General features: G+C 44.4%; 1 protein-coding gene across 1 annotated transcript in view; it reads left to right on the forward strand.

The window, feature by feature from the left end:
* Positions 1-20,452, forward strand: part of SETBP1 (SET binding protein 1) — a 251,743-nt gene that overhangs the window by 103,709 nt on the left and 127,582 nt on the right. The window contains 1 exon segment of the mRNA XM_008637718.2: positions 3,968-4,039. Coding sequence (XP_008635940.1) covers positions 3,968-4,039 — 72 coding nt within the window.

The raw sequence follows: 20,452 nt of genomic DNA on the forward strand, positions 1-20,452 counted from the left end.
TCCCCTCCTTCTATTTTTTTATCAGGGGGGGTTTTTTTTTTTTTTTTTTTTTTTTTTTTTTTCTCCTAAGGAGGAAAATAAGACTCTCAGAGAGTTTTCTGATTGCTTCCCCGTTGCCCTTCCCCTCCTGGTCGCTTGTCCTCCTCCTGCTCTCATTGTACCCGTAAGGCTGCTGTTGTGGGTCTGTATCGTGATGCAAGGTTACTTGTAGGACACGAGTCTTTGCTGCAAGGTGCAGCGTTGCCTGCGTCGGTGTTTCCCTCCGTTTCTCATTTGCTGGGAGATGAGGCAACTTCCAAGCGGCTCCACGGCTCATCTCAGCGCCTGGCGGATGCAGTGGCGCTGTTTGGGTTGCAAAAGCCCCTTCCTGCAAAAACCTGTCTGGATGAAACAAGCAAGCAAGCAAACAAACAAACAAACAAGCATGTTCAAGGGCTGAAACTGAATCAGTTCGTGATGTTGGTTCATTTGCAAAAAACGGGCTGGAGTTTTGTGGTGATTTCTGTCTGAAAGGGAAGGGTTTGCCCTGTGCTGATCCCCTTGTCCTTCCATTTGCAGGCAAGGAAAAAATACTTAAAAACCCAAACCAAACCAAACTAAACCACCTCTTTTTTTTAACAGAGTTTTGATGGGGGTTTTTTTAATATTTTAAAAATTATAACCTTGCAGTAGTTCAGTAATCGAAGTTAAATGCAAAGAAATTTTCCCCCCACTCCACAGATGTTCCTTTTTGGATCATTTTGGAATTTGTATTTGAAGTTTTAGGTTTCCATTACAGAAACTAGAGACTGGAGAAAGGGAAAACCCCAGTCTCTGGTTTTGAAAACAGGTCTAGATCCTGTTATAATAGCAGTTTTAGCCGTCACATAGTCAGCAGGTCAAGTTCAAGGAGACCTTTCTAAAGCACGGGCAGAGCCTCATTAGCTTGCTGCATCTCAGAAGCTTGTGGATTATTGGGTTGTTAGCTTGGCCCATTTTGTAGTCTCAGGCGTGGGATGATCCCTGTGACCTCTTTCTCACCTGAAAACCATGCCCTAGTACACATCCAAACCACTTCAAACCTCACCTTTGGTCTCAGACATGTAGACCTGGTTTGGGAGCACCTACCCCTGCCCAGGCAAGGCCTTTTGGAAATACTGTGATAAATAGGGGGGAGTTCAGGCAGACTTAAAGGTGTTGACTAGAATGCTCCCCTCACTCTCTTCTTCTCACAGCTCCTCACAGATCAATAGTCCTTCCTCTGTGGAGGATCAAATGCTCTGTCCCAAATTAACGCTGTTGGGAGTGGCACTCATTTCTGAGGGGATGCCAGCAGGTTTTGTATGGAGTAGGATGACTACAGCAGCTGATCCCTTGCTCTTCCTCACCTCTCAGCTGTGCTTTGTACCCTGTATTTGCTGCAGTTCAACTTGGGCTTGCGCAGAGAAGGTGCTGCCATTTCTTCTTGCTCTTTTCCATTGTTGCAACTGCAGGGTGTGCAGTGCTTGGCCCAGGGAACCTTGGTTTCTTCTTCACCATGGAAATATCAACAAGAAATTTGGCCAAAGAACCTGGAGTGTGTTCTTGTACCTTCCACCCAATCCTCCCTGTTTTCTCTGAATAAAGGACATGAGTAAAACACACAGGTTTCTACAAACACATGTGCATGCTATTTGGTTTTTAGTTGTCTCTTTGGATGGCATGAGTTGAGCGTTTTAAATACCTTCCCCACCCAGGGCACACACCATGCAGACCTTGCCTGAATTTCATAGAATCACAGAATCCTAGCATGGTTTGGGTTGAAATGAACATCACAGTTGATGCAGTTCCACCCCCTGCCATGGGCAGGGACACCTGCTACTACACCAGATTGCTCCAAGCCCCATCCAGCCTGGGGCACTTCCAGGGATGGGGCAGCCACAGCTTCTCTGGGAAACCTGTGCCAGGGCCTCACCACCCTCACAGCCAAGAATTCCTTCCCAATATCTCACCTAACCCTGCCCTCTGGCAGTGGGAAGCCATTCCCTCTTGTCCTGTCACTTCATGTCCTTGCCGAAAGTCCCACTCCAGCTTTCCTGGAGCCTTTTTAGGTACGGGCAGATGCTCAAGATCTCCCTGGAATCCTCTCTCCTCCAGACTGAACAGTTCAGATGCTTCAGTCTTTTCTCACAGGTGAGATGTTCCAGAATTTTCCAGATGTTCTTGCTGACACTTTTGGCTGCAGCTACACCTGTTCCTCTGGGCAGAACCTCCTCTTTTTAACCTGAGATCTTTGAGGATGGGAATCTCAGGGATCTGTGGGATTCTAACCTGCAAGAGAAAGTGGCAGGAGTGGGGATTAAAACCTATCAACATGACCAGAGCAGACCCTGGTGTCTGTCCTGATCCACCACACACTGTTACAGACCATTGCTCATGGTCTTAGATATGGAGCCAGCTTGTGTTTACTACTGATTTAAACTTCTTCAGTTTTCAAGTACCTAGTTACCAAACAACAATTCCCAATAGATTCATAGAGAGAATCCCAAAGACATGGACAGGTATTAATGTGGATTGACAGCATCCATGTGTGCATGGTAACAAAATAGTGTTTGTTATTCAAGAGGGTGAACTGGGAGCAACAAATGAAGAGACCTTCGCAAACCTTGCTATTTCAGTAGGCAGACCTCTTTCATTTCTTGAAATCTTGACCATAGGGGGAGCTTGTGGATCTGGTCCATCTTGGGGCGAAAATTATGCTCTTGTACTTTCCAAATGCTCAAGTAAGCCATCTGGGCAGCTTGGTCATGCTTCCCGAGGAGGGAAGGCTTTGACAAGACGGCTGTTTGGTTTTTGTCTTTATTTCTCCCAGTGTGAAAGAAGCGTCTTTGGATGTATTCTCCAGAAACATGATGTCTAATGTGTCTCAAGTTGCTTCCTTCAAATCCTTCATCCTTTTAGCACTTTATAATGAGAAACACTGTCTGCTTGGAGTTGTTATGAGGTGACTTGTGTTGGGAAGGGTTAATCTAAAGGGCTCTCCTGAGGCTGTCTTCCACTCCTTCTGCGCACACTTTCCCCACTCCCAGTCTTATATTTTTGGACCTGTAACCTCACATTTCTGTAATCTAAATGTGCAAATACTTCGCAGTCGTGGTCCAGTAGCTGGGTTAATCTCAGACCCCTGGAGTGGCAGATGGCTGATTTGTTGCTGATTCCAGTTATAGAGAATCGTGTCACCTATTATCTTTGCACAGGCTGATGCTTAAAAGGATGCCTTTGGCAAAATCAGTGAAAAGCAAAGCAAAGCAAACACTCTCTGATCATCATCACCACGGGTGAAAATGTAAAATATTTCACCTTTGTGTGAAGGGCTGGAGAGGTGGACAAAGAGGAGAGGAGGTGGGAGGGCAAGAAAGGGAGAGGAAGACCTCATTTTCATACCAGAAGTACTGAAATGCAGTGCAGAGTAGGTTTGCTGTAGTCACGATGTTGAATCACAAGCACTTACTCTGTTTTAAATGGTTTTGCAATGTGGTAATCCTTGGCTTCAGCTCCCTACTTTAATTCTTATACAAAGCAGGTGGGTTGGCTTCTTGTGACACCTTCCTGCTCTCTCCACAAGCTTTTCTAACACAGGTTGTCAGAGGAATCCACGGCATCACTCCCTGAGGTCATGGCTCGTTGTGTGCCCCACAGCTGCTGGGGAAAGCTGTGGTGGCTCTTTGATGCCAACATGCTTACAAGGGATGCTTGGGAGGGGAAGCCTGCACATCTGTGTGGGGTAAGGGGAGGCTTGGGGGGCCTTACAAAACACCTTGGGAATGAGGGTGGACCCCATCACTGGGTGCTCAGGGGGCCCCAGCTGGCAAGCAGAGGTGGTCATACTGGAACATGTAAGGAAATCAAAAGGGCAGGGGAAAACTCTGGATGCTTGTGACCATTTTCTACACAGTCATCCCTACAATCAAGGTTTTCTTTTTTCTCTTTGCTCTGGGAAACACCACAGAGTCAGATGAAGAATTTGGGAAGAGAGTGTGGATTCGCTGTGCAGAGTCCAGTGACGAAATCTGTGAACAAGGTAAGAACAAGGGGATATGGCTGTGATGATTTTTGTTTCCTCCTTTTCCATTTCCAAACACAATTTTGCAATGTTGGATGCAAAATTTAGGTATGTGTACCACAGAAACTGATAGTCCAAGCACTAAACAAATGAGTCTAGAACGTTAATTTGGGTATCTTTTGATGCATGCCATTATGATGGTCTGGGTTTTAGAACAGTTTTTATTGTATCCAAATGATCTACGTGTGAATAATTGTTACCAACCTCCTGACACCAGGACCTAATTAGGAAGCCAGAGCCTTAAATAGGCCATTTGCATAGTGAGCTTCCATATGTCTCCTTGCACAATTTATTTGCTCCACTCCATTGAGATATAATGAGAATGAAGCTCTTAGAACTGCTTTTGACTCTGAGGCTCCTCTCTTCATCTCCTCTGCAGTTATAGTCCCTATTAAGAAGATAATATCTGTTTCCAGAAAAAAAAAAAAGCTAAGGGACTGCTACTTTCAGTCCAGATTGCCCAAGCTTCTCTGTTTCCAAGTTTCCAATGGAAATGGAGTGAGAAATGCCGAAAAAACATGCAGACTAAGAAAAGTGGAATGCTGTCAAAGAAAGCAGAAAGTTTGGGGCAGGATGATCTTGAAGGAATATTACCTATCTTATCTACCTCATAACCCCACTGAAAGCTGATGCTGTTGTATTTCAGTCAATGTATAGATGCAAAGTTAGGATTTCAGTGGATAGAAGCAATTTGAAGAGACCTGTATTGGTTCTGTTTGCCTTTCTTCCTGCTAGGATGTGAGGAAGGGGGAAAAGTTGGTGCAAAGTGGTCTGGGTTTCGTCGTAGTTTTGAATATTTATCTCAGTCTGTACCTACATCCTCCCTGGGACTCCTTGTCCATGTTTAAATGCAGGGTATGTTCTTCAAGTATACTTTCAGAATATATCCTTTATTTCCAAACACCTCCTGCATGCATGACTCCATCTTACACTTCATGTATCCTGCTTGATTCTTTTACTCTCATCATTCAGAAGTCAGCAAAACTTAAATGTATGATTAAGTGCCATTTTCTATCAGGATAAACTTTAAAAAATTCTTAAGGTTTGGGGTTTTTTTTCACCCCTAAATCTGGATCTTTTTTAGTTTCCCAGTGAAAGACAACTCTCCTTGCAATGATTTTGTTTATGATCATTCATGTTCTCTTCCAGGAATTGTCATTGCCTTCCAGAAGGGAGGTTAGTGCTAGTCCCCTTGCAATGATAATTATAATTAGACCTGTCAGCCTTCACACAGTCTACGCTTATCACTTGCATTTAGGAGGATTTTTCCTGAAGCCTATTACCAGTTCTGCTTCTTAGGGAAAAATAGTCATGATTTTTTCTGCTAATCTTTGATGGCTCTCAGCTTTGAAAGCATGGAGAGGAGCAAAATGACTGCCAGTTACGGTTAAAGAAACTGTCTGTTGGTCCTGGTATAGAGCTCTGGAAAGCCAAAGAGTGGGCGGATAGTCTGGGAAATGCTGGGGGGTTTAATTTGGTTGTGACAACCCTTCAGGTGTGCTGGAGACACAAAACAGTGAATTTCCCAATGGTAATGCTCACAGAAACTACCTCTGCAGGCCTGCTAGACACGGGCTTCAGGTGGCAGGTGGCTGTTGGCACTGGTGCCTTCTCTCCTGCTGTTTTGGGCAGCGATCCCTGCCTGTGTTGAGAGGCTTGGAAGCAGGATGGCCAGAGAAGTGGCTGCAGTTGCTGCTGGAGGCAATGTCTGGCATCACATGGACCAGTTGCCACCAGTACAGCGGTGACCAGCTGGCCCAAGTCGTGGTGTTGAGTAGGATGTGGTTCAGTATTTTATTCGTCCCAGGATGTTTGAAAATTGTCCCCCCTGGTAGGAAACACATTGACCCATTTATTAGATTTCCCCCCATTTTCACTCCATAATAACCCCCCTTTCTTATGTTTTTTGTTTTTACTAACATGAAGACAAAAAGGTGTAAGTTTTACCATGTCATTAGACTAAATGAGTTATGTATCTTTAAGTCCCTCCTGTGCTATTACCATGCTTTTTGTAATGTACTCAGAGATTTGGGCTGTCTTGATTTTGGCGGAATCTGTGGATGATCAGCACTTTATAGCTTTTATAGCAGAGGAGATGGAGGAAGATTGGGAACTCTTATGTTCTCTTCAGTTTTATATTTACAGTGCACAGGGATATGATTTGCCTTTGTTTTATTTAAATTCACTGGGAACTAGAGATTTATTTATCAGGTGTCATTCTGTGAAGGATGATAAATGCCATAAAGAGAAGACTTCATCTATTATACAAACAGATTTGAAGGCTTTGCTATTGCATTCCTCTGCCTGTTGAATGGACTAAAAATGCTTTTGGCTCAGCAGAGACAGAGTGATACTTAGCAATAGCATCTTATGACCTTTTGATCAGCTGAGATCTCAGGCCATATTAGTGGACAGATTATGATGTGATGGAAAGAAGGCCAGGAATAGCCGTTTTATCATGAGATCCTTTCTGTGAATATCCTTCTTGGATGTATTCAGGTGGTTGATCACTAGGGCTAGGGCAATCACTTGGAAACAGGGGAGAGAAATGCTGGTACAGGCAATCCAAATACACTCAGGTTTGTCAAATGCAGCTGGATATTACAGCTAATAGTTTCTTTCTAATATTCTCCTACCCTCCTGTTTCTATCAAGGCTGTGGGTGACCTTGCAATTTTTTTCTATCTCTAATAACCCCATTTTGGCGGAAAGAGCAACAAAAAATGAACCTTGAGTCCTTGGACCACAGGGAAGCTGCAGTCCCCGAATCAAAGGAATGCACATGGTGAATATGGATATCTGACTGTGAAGGGAAACTCACATGAAAATGTCTCTGTCATTTTAGAGATAATAACAGTAGTACTTAAACCTATTTCAACCCTTCCTAGGAAAAAGAAATAATGCAGGCTTCAAAAAATGCACCACCCTGATAGCATTTCTCATTTTACAGGGCCAAACAGAGAAAAGAACGACTTTTACATTATCTTACCTGCCTGCCTGTGCAGAATTACTCCTTAAACTTTGCTCTAGCTTTGAATTAGCCTCCTTTTCATCTTAATGGTCAAGAGGAATCTGCAGCCTCCTTGAAAAATCAGACGTAAAGAATTGCTCGTTCACTGCTGACTCTGTACATCAATAGCAGTTGTGCCAAAGCTTGACCCAGGTGCTGTGGTCACTTTTGGAAGGAAAAGGGACAGACATGTTTGTGGAATGCCTCTGGGTCTGTCTGAGCATAATCACATGCCCAGGCAGCCCATGCTAGTTGTGGACTAGGCAGCATCACCCTGCACATGGTTAGCACAGAGGTGTCCGAGTTGCACACATTTTGCTTCCACCCAAAGCCAAACAAGCTCCTCGTTTCTCTGTCAGGAACAGGAAAGGCTGGCAGTGTGAGAATCCCAAACTGTCAGTGTAGTGGGGATGCTGATGCACCAGGTCTGGAGAACAATAGCCACCGCAGCCCTGTGGAAACTCTTTGAAAGTAAGGAGGTTATGGAGGTGGGAGAAGCGCACAGCAGGACACCGTCTCCTCTCATCTCCCCCAGCCTCTTCAATCAGGTGCCTGCTGGGCTTCCCACTCCTCCTGCCTTTTGCACTACATCACAGGATCATAAGGCATTATATTCTGCTGGCATGAAGGATTCTGCCATCCTCCTGGCGTTATAGCTTCCTGAGACAGGAAACCACCGTGGAATGTCGAAGCTGTGAGCCCACATGGTGCCTTTAGCTGCTTCTGCCAGGGCCACAAAGGTGTCCAAATGGGAGCTGGGCAGTAGCACCAACTCCTGACACAGGTCTGCACCATCTTTTCCTTGGGAAAAACCACAAAAGGTGCTCGGCAGCCTTGGTGCTGTGCACAAAGAAAGTGCCATTGCTGAAATACAGCCAGCTCACCAGGATAAGGAGCTCCCTCCCCAGAGCCATCTGCAAACCATGAGTAGGTTGCTGCACAGTGATTGTTAGAAGTGTCATGAGCTAAACCATTCAAAGGGATGTGTTCCTCTGAACAGCTCCCATATCAGAGTAAGAGTTTCTCGTGTCAGCTTTAAAACCTTTTCACTGAGAAGGTTTTGTGGTGTGTGTGTAGTGAAGAGAGTGTAGGCATGAGATATTTCCTCTGCCTCCCTGCTCTGCCTTGAGTCCCTGTGGGGTGGTGGAGGGTGCCAAGATTTGGGTGACACAGGTTTGGGATTGCATTAATCCTGCTCTACTTTCTGCCAGATGGCCCTGCCTTGATAAAATCAATTCTTCTTGAAGTAAAGATCTTGCATTCAACTTCTTGTAGCTCAGAGAAATCCATGAAAACAGACTTGCTCTGCCTTTCTCAGGCCAGGACAGAAAGTTGCTATGGGACATCTAATGGCATCCCAGTTGTCATGCTTTAACGCAATCAGGCCCCTCGTAGCCCCTCACTCACTCCCCCACCAGCACGATCAGGGAGAGAACTGGAAGGGTTAAAGCTGGAAAACTCATGGGTTGAGATAAAGGCAGTTTAATAGGGAAAGCAGAAGCCTTGCACACAAGCAAACCAAAGCAAGGCGTTAATTCCCTGCTTTCCATGGGCAGGCAGGTGTTCAGCCATCTCTGGAGAGCCAGAACCCATCACATGTAACAGTGGCTTGGGAAGACAAATGCCATCACTCCAAACATCCACCCTTCCTCCTTCTTTCCCCCACTTTATTCACCGAGCATGATGTCACATGGTCTGGAACATCCCTTTGGTCACTTGGGGTCACCTGTCCTGGCTGTGTCTCCTCCCAGCCTCCCAACCTCCCACAGCCCCTCCCTAGCCTGGCAGTTCAAGAACCAGGAAAGGCCTTGGCTCTGTGCAAGCCCTGCCCAGCAGTAACAAAAACATCTCTGTGTTATCAACCCTGTGCTCAGCACAAACCCAAAACACAGCCCTGTACCAACCTCTGGGAAGAAAATGAACCCTGCCCCAGACAAAACCATCACACCAATGTAGCATAGTTAGAGCATATGGCAAGTACTTGATGTGGGGTGCTTTTTGGGGGTAAGCAATTTAAAGTAGCAAACTTTGAAAATGTAGTATCAGGCAGACGTCAGTGATGTGCAATCAGATAAGGAGGACAGTGATTTTTTTATGAAGTTCATCTGTCCACGCAGAACTTTTTTTTCACTTTAAACACACCACATCTGGTTCCTTGCAAATATTCTTAGATTGCAGACAGCAGTAAACACGCCTCCTCTTGAGTAAGAGTGATTTCATGAACCAGCAAAAGGATTATTGTCATAACCAAATTTACAGCCATACAATTCCCTTCTCCTGGCTGTAAAGAAGTAATCTTGATCAGGAAAAGAAATATGTCATAACAATAACTTAAGCAAGCTGAACAGTCTCTGGGAACATTCACGGGAACGTAACTGGGTATACTCAAGGTACTAAACCAGTTCTCAGCACACTTTTGGTCCAACTAGCAAGCTCCTAAATCATTCTTAAGCATGGATCAGTGTTCATCCCTGAGAGCTGTTTGCACTTAGCTGCTGTGTTAGGAAAGTTAAGAAGCGGTTGTGAGCAGAGGTACAAACCTCTCTGTGCCAGTTGGCCTCCATGCCTGGGAATATTTCTGGGCACATTTGATTACTACTGGCTGAAGAGGCTCAGGCCCAACTGAGAAACTGGACTCCTTCACTCTAAACTCCATTTGTCAGCAGTGGGAGAGCAGAGCCACCATCAGAGGCTGATTCAGCCTCCCTTGATCCTGACCTGTCCAAACTGTAGACAGTTGCTAAGGCAGCTAAGCCTGCAGGGTTTAACATGCTGAGAGCAGAGGAAAGACTATATTATCTCCCAAAAGGCAACATATAGTACAGGTACATTTACTGCATATTTACTAGTCACCTCCCCAGCCTCTTCAAGCTCAAGTAAAAAGATTATTAGTCATTGAGGTGTTCTTTCCTGGAACAGGGAGCGTCACCCATTATTTTAAATTTTTTCCTCACTTGCCATGGGGAAATTCCTTTTTCAGGAGTTTCATCCACAAGACAGGTGTTCTGTATAATTTGCATTCAACAGTTTGGTCCTTGATAGTTAAATGTGTCCCTAGGAGGCAATTGTAGACTTACACGTAATAAAGCAGCTCATGGAAGGATACAGCATTGTGTCTTTCAAACGTAAGCAAAGCCTTTGTTAGATATAGAAAGTTTTATTTTGGGTTCACCCAATCAAAATATATTTACACACATCTATAGATACAGGTATCTATTTTTTCTCACAGAGTTAAAACCTCATTGAAAAGAAATAACTCTGGCTCAGCTCCTGCAACCACAGTGTAATGTTTCATTATCTTTTCTTTCACTGAAATCTTCTCATGCACAAGGTATCTGATTTAATACTTGTTTAAACATATCAAACAAAACATTTTCCCATCAAGAATACCTCAAGTGTTTGGTCACAGTGCGGATGAAGTTATTGATTGGATTTGGCACATATTTGGAAACATGACCTTAATCTGCAGGTTCCAGGGAAAAAGGTATTTTCCCCAGGTGCTGCATAAGTCAGATAAGTAAATCATATTTTTGACATGTTAAAGATGTTCCATTTTAGACAAAGAAAGTGATATCCCAGTTGTGTCACTGAAACTCAATGTCCTGTGTTGCTTGTTAACAGCTGCACATTTGTTGTTTCAGTGTCCCAGTTTGCTCTCAAGTGAAAATGAACTGCTACATACCAAATAATCAATAGTTCTGCCAGCTCTGGAAATACAATATTGCTATTAATATTGATCCACACAACAGAAATCAAGGCATCAAAGTTTTCAGGCATTACTTGCCAGCACCCTGCGTTTTGCCTGCAGAGTAACTGCTTGAAAATCGCTATTCCCTAGGGACCAATGTTTTGTTCTCACCCTCATTCCCTGTGTCATAATGAGCACAAATATAAACACAAGGGGATCAGGGCACAGGTGACCAGCAGATAGGGTGCATATAGATTTATTTCAGCCTTCTGTGGTTTCTGGGTGCAGCAAACTAGATGCAAAGGGCACAGTAAAAACAATCTGCATCAGCCGCAGTATCCGTCTCTAAGGGCGCAGCACACAGCCTGGCCAGCCAAAATAATCAGTGTCCTGGAACTTGGGACCCTTTCTAGCGCCTAAAGGGGCTCCAGGAGAGCTGCAGAGGGACTTGGGACAAGGGATGGAGAGACAAGACATAGGGAATGCCTTCTCACTGCCAGAGGGCAGGGTTAGATGGGATATTGGGAAGGAATTCCTGGCTGTGAGAGGTGAGGCCCTGGCACAGGTTTCCCAGAGAAGCTGTGGCTGCCCCATCCCTGGAAGTGTTCCCAGGCTTGGAACACCCTGGTCTAGTGAGAGTTGTCCCTGCCCATGGCAGAGAGGCTGGACTAAACTATCTTTAAGGTCGCTTTCAACTCAATCCATTCTGTGGTGCTATGGGAAGGGTGAGATGGTCCATGGATGGATGTCCTGAGGCCTCTGGCAGCCTTCTCCAAGCAGCAGGAGCACCACCAGCAGTGAGAGTTCATATGGTTTGCTTGCAGAGGTGATTTCAGGCTCAAGTTCTCAGGTGGGAATAAAATAGGTCCTGCAACATTGAGTATTGCTGGCAGCATCAAGAGCATCTGTTCCTTGTTCACCTGCCCCCTCCAAGCTGCCAGCAATACCCAGTGTGGTGCTCCCCATTCTCACGTGTGTTCACACACACCTCTGTGAGTTTGCTGGGTTTTGTCATATCTGTAATGACTTTGCAATGAAGCTGTGAATGAAAGTTTGGCAGATGGGTTTTACAATTGTCAGCCTTCCCAGAAGCAGCCCAGAATTTCATTAACTAAGGTGTAGGCATGATTTCTTATAAGCTCTTTTCAGATTTTATTGGATCCAGATAAATTAAATCAGTATTTTATCTAGGTGCCACCAAAATTAGTTGTCACTGATGTCTTCATAAAGGAATACTATAGTTCTAGTCCCTTATGTTTGAGCAGCAGGTGCACTAGATGATGCTCCCATTTCTTTAATAAGTGCCTGTAGTTCAATAAGAATGATGAGAAGTAAGAAACCTGGATATGAATAGAGCACATCCTTGGTGAGGATAAGTGGGTGAAGTAAGAAATTTGAGAGGGAATGGTCACACCATGACACCATGGCTGTGTAAAGGTACAGGACATTGGTGGAAGGGTAAAAGCAGGAGCCTCAGGTGGCTGGAAGGAGTCCATGAGAGGCCCTGACAGGGTAAGGGAGGAAAAAGAACTCTTTCCTTTCACACAACTTAGGAAAAGGCCATCAGGAGAAATTGTACCCTCTGGAATGCCTTGCTCCTCTCCTCGAGATGGTGGCCTGATCATGATTCAGTGTCATCATGACCTGCTGTGTTACCAGTTTAGTTCTCTCTTCTAGGTGACCTTTACCCACATTGTTCCGTGGCTCCCAAGGAGCAAATTTATCAGCCTTATCCTTCATCAGAGAACTTCAGCCTATCTCCTGCATGAAAAGCCATTTAGCACCTGTGAGATGAAGCTCAAGACAACATCTTGGAAAGTCTGCATGAGGAATGAGATTTGTGTTATCTCTTACTGGGAGCAATCAAGGTCAGGATTGAGGAGCAGTCAGAGTTGCAGGGAAAATGAAAGCAAGGCTCTTTATCTACTGGCAATCCCTATGACCCGACTCCATATCAAAGATTACATTTCTACCCTCTTTCTGAGACAAGAAACTAAAATTCAGACACTCAGTCAGGAGCAGGTATGACTTAGGGTTGCTACTTTTCAAGAACGTGGAGGTAGGGCTGAATTTGTCGTCAGCTGTAGCTGTGTAGTGTCAGCAAAAAGGGGTGATGCCATGGTTGCAAGGTTTCAAAACATTTCTCCCCACACTAATATCACCTCTTCTTTGTACAGCCTCAGCAGCTTACTTCAACTGCAACTGAAACCACAGGTTATGTCATTATATTGTTTTGCTCCCTTTGGATGGTGAATGTATGGCCATTTCTGTCCTTATCTCCTCTTTAAGATAAAATCCCCCAAAATGCCATCATTGAAGTTCAGAGGTCATTGGTGACTTTAAAATCCTCTCCAATAGCCTTGGATCAAACCCAAATGAAATAAAATTCCACGAGACAGTCAAGGGGTCAAGACACCAAAATAATGTGTCCAAGGCAAGCAGCTTGCTGGTTTCAGAGTGTTTCTGGCAGCCATCTGCTCATTTGAATTTGAGGATGTGACGCTTTTAGAAGTCAGAGAAAAAAAGCACACACTCAGGCCCACAGTCTTCAGATATTTTACTTGATAACAGGATTCGCTTTTTTTTGTGCCCATTTTCTTGCAACTTCAAGGATGTCCTGTTTTGAAAACATACTGTCAGCAGGTGTTTTCAGTATGAGCAATAGAACAGACTGTGTTACTAAAACTCAATAGTCACTCATTTATTTACATGGTTAGTGATTGTCCGTTGTTAGCTAAAAAGACACAGTTTTTATCATTCTACTCCTATTTCAACTCTGTGGTCTCAGCCTTGTCCTGTGTAAAAAAGAAAATGATCCTTTTATGGATGGCGTTAACTGAGACACCAGCAACAAAACCACACTTAAGAGCTAAATTCCCCTTTTATTCTCAAAGGTGATCAGGATCAAAGCACCAAGAGTCCAGAGCTGAAGAGAGAAACTTGAACTCCTGGTGTATCCTTCCTGTGAACAAATAAAGACGTTATAGATTCCCTTGCTGCCAGTGTGACCCTTTTAATCAGCAGTATGGCCACAATTACGAAGATGATATTGTGGCAGTCCATAAAATCCCTGTCATGGCCAGAGCATATAAAGCAAATATATTATTGTTCTTGGCCCAAAGTGTGTGTGACAATAAAAGGTGAAGGTGGGAGTTGAAGAACCCTGCAGAGGCAGACAGGAGTGGGAAAAGATTCTGCAGAGCCCATTGCTACAGCCAGCTGTGGCCAGCTGTTGCTAGCGTTGGGTGCATCTCACTGGGAGAGGTTTGCAACAGGGCTGTGGACAAGGCTGGTGTAATGAGAGCCTTTTCCTTGCAGGAGTGACAGCCTTGGGGAGGAGATGAAGGTGTAAGAGCAGAAGATGTTTACTCTCTTACTTGGCACTTGCTTAGGGAAAACATTCTTTCTCGATTTAAAAAAAAAACAAACCCCAAAACTAAAGTGAATAAGGCATTCATAAACTAATGAAAGCTTCATTTTCATCTGTTATAATGGACTTCATTAAATTCTGGACATTCACCACATCACAATGTTTATCTGCAAAGCAGTATGTCCCCACGCCTGCTGAAAAGGAACAGCCGGAGCACCTGAGCAAATTCAACCCACTTCTAGCACTTGGTGTCAGGATTTTAATGGCACACACATCACCTTGTTTTTTTTTGTACAGCTTCATTTTGCTTTGTGTGACAATACTTAATTTTGATGCCATGCTTTTCACGCAAAAATTTCAGCATCTCGGTAAGCAGGGCATAACATTATTCCTGTTTCAGAAAACAGAAAAAAAACCTGTGAGGTGATTCAGTTGTGGCCACAGAGCGGAGTAGACCTCAATTTTCTAAATCCTATCCCAGGAGTACATTGCATCTCCAACAGGAAGATTTAACCCTGAGTAGACAGTGTCACATGGGATGTGAATCAAAGGCTTGCACCAAACTGTGATGAAGAGAATGGACATCTCCCCTTTGGCTTCTTGTGGTACTAGGTTGCTCATCTCCAGACTCTTTTGCAGGGTCAAGAATCCTGAAGTGGTAACTGGAAGGAAAAATATTCAGATTGGTAGGCAAAGGAAATAACATGAGTCTGCCTGTGTTTTCTTTCCATTTTTGTCGCTGGCCATTGTCTTTCTGACTTTTCTAGTGGGATTTTCTGTAAGTCCTGTTTGGCATAGAGAAGCAAAGAGCTGACCTCTCCTCTGTACTTCCTGTTTGTTTTCTTCTGGTCTCAAATTTGCTTCAAGGGCAGTTTGGGTTCAGTCTTCTTCTGAGGCTCTGTAGGACTCACCAGGTCCTGTGCTCGTGTCTGGTGGCAGCAGCAGCAGTAGCAATTTGGGAGGCCCAGAGTTGTGAGGGCAAAACTAGAAGTCCCTGAATAAGCTAACTGTGACACTAGGTCACACCCATAGTTAGCCAATTTCTTGGGGGGAAAAAAGCACCTGCTTGTTTAAAATGGTCCAGTTCTTCAGCTCTGTACTTCTGGGGCGGGTCCTGAAAGTCCCGGGGCAGGGATTTAATCCTGAAGCCATCCTTCTGGGCTCTGCGTTGGGAACCCATGGCATTCCCAAATTAGTTTGCTGTATCACAGGTGGCCACACTGCAGGCTTTGAGGAGCCACACTTTGGTACAGCCACACTTGCTGTTGAAGTGCCGTCATGTCCCTTCAAATCCTCTGGCTTGTCCTTTGCTATCACATGCCAGGTCATTTTGCAGTGAGGGCTTTTTTCTTTTCGAGAAAAACAGTAAGGTTTTTCAAGCAGCTGTCAAGCAGCTCCAGAAATCTCTGGGAGCCATGCTGCCAAATGTCCTCTCCCTTTGGCTTTGGGGTTCTCCCAGCATGGTGCTGCCTTTGATTTGCAACGAGAGGAGATGTGACAAATGAGCCTCTCTGGGCTCCCTCCTCCTTGGAAAAGATCTGTAAACCTAAATGGGTTGTATCCCAGTGAAATCAGCCAGTGAACAAGTCAATCAAGTGAGTTCAGAAATATTCCCTCTGCTTCCAGGGAGAACTCAAAAATGCCTCCCTGATAATTGAAGAACCATCCCTTCACGTGGCTGCAGACCCACTGCCACCATGGTATTTCCAAAAGGCATCCTGTGGTCATGCAGCTCTCAACACAAAGAGAAAAGGAGGCAAGTGGGCGATAACATATTTCCTCCATGGCCTTGTCCACCCTACAGACACGTCTCCTGGCCAAGGAAAGAGCTTGTTATTCCTACACTCGGTTGTCCTCCAAAGGGCAGATCAATCAGCCAAGATTAGGCCTAGGGAGTGGAGGAATCTGTGGCTCGGCACCAAGGCAAGCTGCTTTTCTTGTGAAAGTTTAAAAAGACACCATTCCACAATTTCATATACCTTGAGATCCTGGCTGCTGCCTACAGATTAATGATTTTCTGAGGCTTTTGTAAAACACTGGGGAAAACTTGGATGCCTCTGGCTGAAATTTCCCTGTCCATGCAGGGCTGACCTGCAGGGAAGTGTTGGTTTTCCGGACAACAGGTCCTACAGTGAGGATACTTTGGAAAGAGACTCTAGCAAGTTTAGGCAGAAGAGCTTTCTGAGCACAGACACTCAGCCATTATCAACATTTTATCACCATGCCTGGCACTGTTCAAGGGCAGGGTGGATGGAACTCTGAGCAACCTGGTCTAGTGGAAGGTGTCCCTGCTCATGGCAGGAGGGTAGGACTGAGATGGTTTTAAAGGTCCCTTCAAGCCAAAACCATCTTGTGATTCCATGAAATAGTGTGATTAATAGGCCAGAGGTTGCTCACAGGAGCATTCCTCTGTGACAGAGAAAGCAATTTTACCTGTATTGAAACTAAAGGACCAAAACCACCCTTTGCTGACATCATCATGTGCAATTTTTACCCCTGCATTTAACTCACAATATTTTAGGAGCTACAAGCATAGGACTGCTTGATAGTGCCAGAGATAAACTTAAAAAGAACTGGGGTAACAAAGAGATTGAAATTATTTAGGTCAGACCCATTCTTCTCCATATTTCCCTTGCCTTGCTTAGTTTGTGCAAAGCTTCATTCTCTATCTCATAGCTGGTGGACAGAGCCAGCGAGGCACATCCAAAAATTTCTGTCTGCAGATACAGGCTTGATACACTCCAGAAGGACAAAAAGAGCAATCATCTAGATGTGAACTGAGCCAATTAAACGTCTGAGCAGAGTTTCGAAAGTGAACATGGGCGGCATCAGAAATTTTCCATCAGCTGTAATAATGCCAATTACTTTGCCAGTTGTTGATTCCACTGTGATTTGTTTAGTGCAGTCATGCTTCAGCCTCTTGCCTGGGCTGATGCACTTTGTTTATGCTGACTGTTCATTTGCAGAGCTTTTCTCTCTTTTTTTCCTGGTGTTTTCTCTTTTTCTTGGATCCGTCTCAGTGCCCACAATAGTCCTCTTCCCTCTGCCCCTCCAAGATGGGGCAGGGTATCCTGAAAAGGTGACAAGTTTCTTGGGAGCAAGAGTTGCTGCTGTTGTTCCCAACTGCTTTGTAGATGCAGAGATCATCCTCTCCTTCTCCTTCTGGCACTGAGTTTAGAAAGCAAAAAACCTTCCCAAGAAGTCAAGGAGCTTCTCAAGGAGTGGGCTGTTGGTGATGGCAGCTCTGAAGCTGATTGCTTTTATCTCAGGGATAGAAAGAGGGACCTTGTGTCTCTCCTTGTGACAAAGGCACACAAGGACACGTCCACTCTCACAGTGAGTCTCCCTGGGAAGTTAGCTGGAGTTTTTCATTTGTGTTTACGTTCAAGTCCCTGGAAATTAATGGGTGTCCCCATAGCTGCTTTGCACAAGAGCTGTGAGTCTTTTCCTGCTAACTGGGGAAGAGCACTAATCATGGGCATTTAGGGAATGCATCTGCCTGACTGGCAACTTGAATGTAAAGTGCTGAAATATCTCCCAGGGATTTAAAAAGCTGGTTTAATTCCCTTTTCAGTCAGGTCCAGAATGGGGAGGGTGGAATGACATTTCCTCTGTCCTCCTTCAAGAGATGCCAAGAGGTGGCTTGACCTCCAAGGTGAGTCATGTCTTTACTTCCTTTTCACCTTCCCATAGCAGCTATTGCCACCTCCAGAATGCTACTGGTGGTGCATTTTGCACATACCAGCCTTGCTGCCATCTTTCCTAATATCCAATCTGAGCTTGCCCTGAGCACATCTTCACCAGGATGCAGCAGGACTTTTTTCTAACCATCCCTGGGGCAAGCAAAGGAGCCCCCAGAAACACGATCTGCCACATGAAGTATCAGCTAGAGATGAGGCTATCAGCTCTATTCATACCCTGCTATCAGTTTCAGCTTTGCAGCTGGCTAATATATGTGACACACTTTGCTGCTCACAGCCTTCCTTGTCACCAGGAATTGTAAAAGATCCCCTGGACATGTCACAGTTCATATCAGCGACGAATAGACACAAAACAGACAAGCTGCTGGCTCACGTCAGAGAAATGTGGCAAAGGGAGTTTGGGGGAAAATGTTTAGTAACCCTAAACTGAGAAAATTAAGGCAGGCTTTGGCTCTAGGAGACGAACACACAGAGATGTGGTTCCTTTCTCCAGCAGTGTTGCTGCGATGGACCTCATGCCCAATTACCTGGCAGTTTACACAGTCAACAAAAACACTGCAAAATGAGAGTGGGGCTGAAATCTCCCCTTACACAGTCCAGAATTAAAATTTCTTGTCCACTCTGTATTCACAGAAGCACAGCTGCCATGGACACCAGCTGCAAGTCTTGTTTGCTTTGTGGGAAACCGAGACACACCGAAAAATAGGTTTTCCTTGTAACAAACGTATTTTGCAAAAAAGTTAAAAATACATGAGAACATCTCCTACCTCCTGTCTCACCTGCAGGACAGCCTTGCATTCAAAGATAGTTTATGTGTGAATGTTTGTGCAGCAGCATGTGACTCAGCAGTCACTAAGTCCATACCGTATCCAGTTAACCCTCAACTAAAACAATCATAGAATAGAATCATAGAATCATTAAGGTGGGAAAAGACCTCCAAGATCACAAAATCCGACCTTTGATTGTACACCACTATGTCAACTAAACCATAGTTCCACTCCCAGTCATTTCTTGACCTTCAGGGATGGTGACTCTACCACCTCCCTGGGCAGCCTCTTCCAATATTTACCAACTCTCTTTGTGGAGAAATTTTTCCTGATGTCCAACCTGGATCTCCCCTGGTGCAGTTTGAGGCCATTTCCTCTTGTCTTCTTGCTTGTTGCTTGAGAGATCAGCCCCTCCCCCGGGCACAACTTCCTTCCAGGTAATTATAGAGAGCAAGAAGGTCTAAAAAAATCAAGTACTCTTTAAGATTTTGAGAGTACCCAAATACTTTCTTTTTCAGAATGCAGACAAATCAAGTTAAGGTTGAAAAGTCACTAACCTTTTTCTTTATTCTTCCCAGCCCTCTGTATTCCTATGGAGTACTATTGTAGGGTCATGACATACTTATTGTGTATGTGTTGCAGTATAATAACTCATCTGGAGATTTAAACTAGCAAAGGGATTAAAAAACTAGAGGCTGCTCTGTTGGTATGGCCAGCTTGGTGTTTATTTTAAGGAAGGATCCATTGTCTCACTGTGCTGGAGAGCTGCCCTCAGAGCCTCAACAATTCTTGCCCTTTGTTTGAGGTCAGAGGCAGGCAGGGCTCTCTCCTGACTTTTTTATGGGATCATCTCCTGGGTTTTAGCAATATTTAGTAAAAGAAATAAAGCCAAATTTGTCATCAGCCTCATTAGGGAAACTTCACTGTTGAGTTACTAAATAAAATCTGGTGGGGTCCCACTGGATACATTTTCTATCGCAGCACAGGGTATTTAATGCAACCTTTATGGTGAGTGCAGCAGACTTCGGTTATGTTAAGCCCTTGGAGACTTTGGAGTGACTTCTTCTTTGGCCCAAACCAGCAGAATATAGTTTTGCACAAAAAGAATGGGAGAATAACAGCTGATATGACAGGAGAGAGAACAAAGTAGAGAAGAGGTTGCAAGAAGGTATGCTGTCTAAATCCAACAAATGCCTCATTCACATTTCTGCATATGTATATCACCATCCATAAAAAGGGAAGATTAGTAATTCTCTATCTTGCAGAGAGCTAAGAAGCTAAATTAATTACTGTTTGTGGAGCTAATTGAGATTCCCAGATGAGTCCTGTTTGGAACATTCTAATTCTTCTTATTATTATTTCCATTGAGGTTTGCTTCCATGTAATTAGTTTGCTATATCTGCAAACAGGTATGTTCTCTCAAGCTCTGTGGAGGCATTCCTCATGGGACTGGTCCATGCAGAACTGTGTGGCATGAGGAAGCACTGGCAATCAAGGCTGAGCTGTCTTCCAGCTGTTCTACCTCACCCCAAACCCATCTCCATCTCCTTGTATGGCTGTGCTCTTCAGAGAGTCACATTTCCTCAAGTGAACAGAAGCAGCTTAAGCAAACCAGCCTAATTACAAATTTATGCACCATTATAAATTACTATGGTAAATTATACTTGTGTGTGTGTGGTGGAATCAAGCCCAGAGGTGGATTATGTCCGTTCCAAGGAGGGAAAAGGTTTTCCAGCAGCATTTAAGTGTGTCTAGGTTTGGCCATCAGTTTCTATTGCGTTGAAAATTAAATAAATTTTCACACAATATGTACCAGTCACCTATTGTTTTAGTTTA

This window comes from Corvus brachyrhynchos, unplaced genomic scaffold (assembly GCF_000691975.1).
Source record: "Corvus brachyrhynchos isolate BGI_N302 unplaced genomic scaffold, ASM69197v1 scaffold907, whole genome shotgun sequence".
Classification (NCBI taxonomy): domain Eukaryota; kingdom Metazoa; phylum Chordata; class Aves; order Passeriformes; family Corvidae; genus Corvus; species Corvus brachyrhynchos.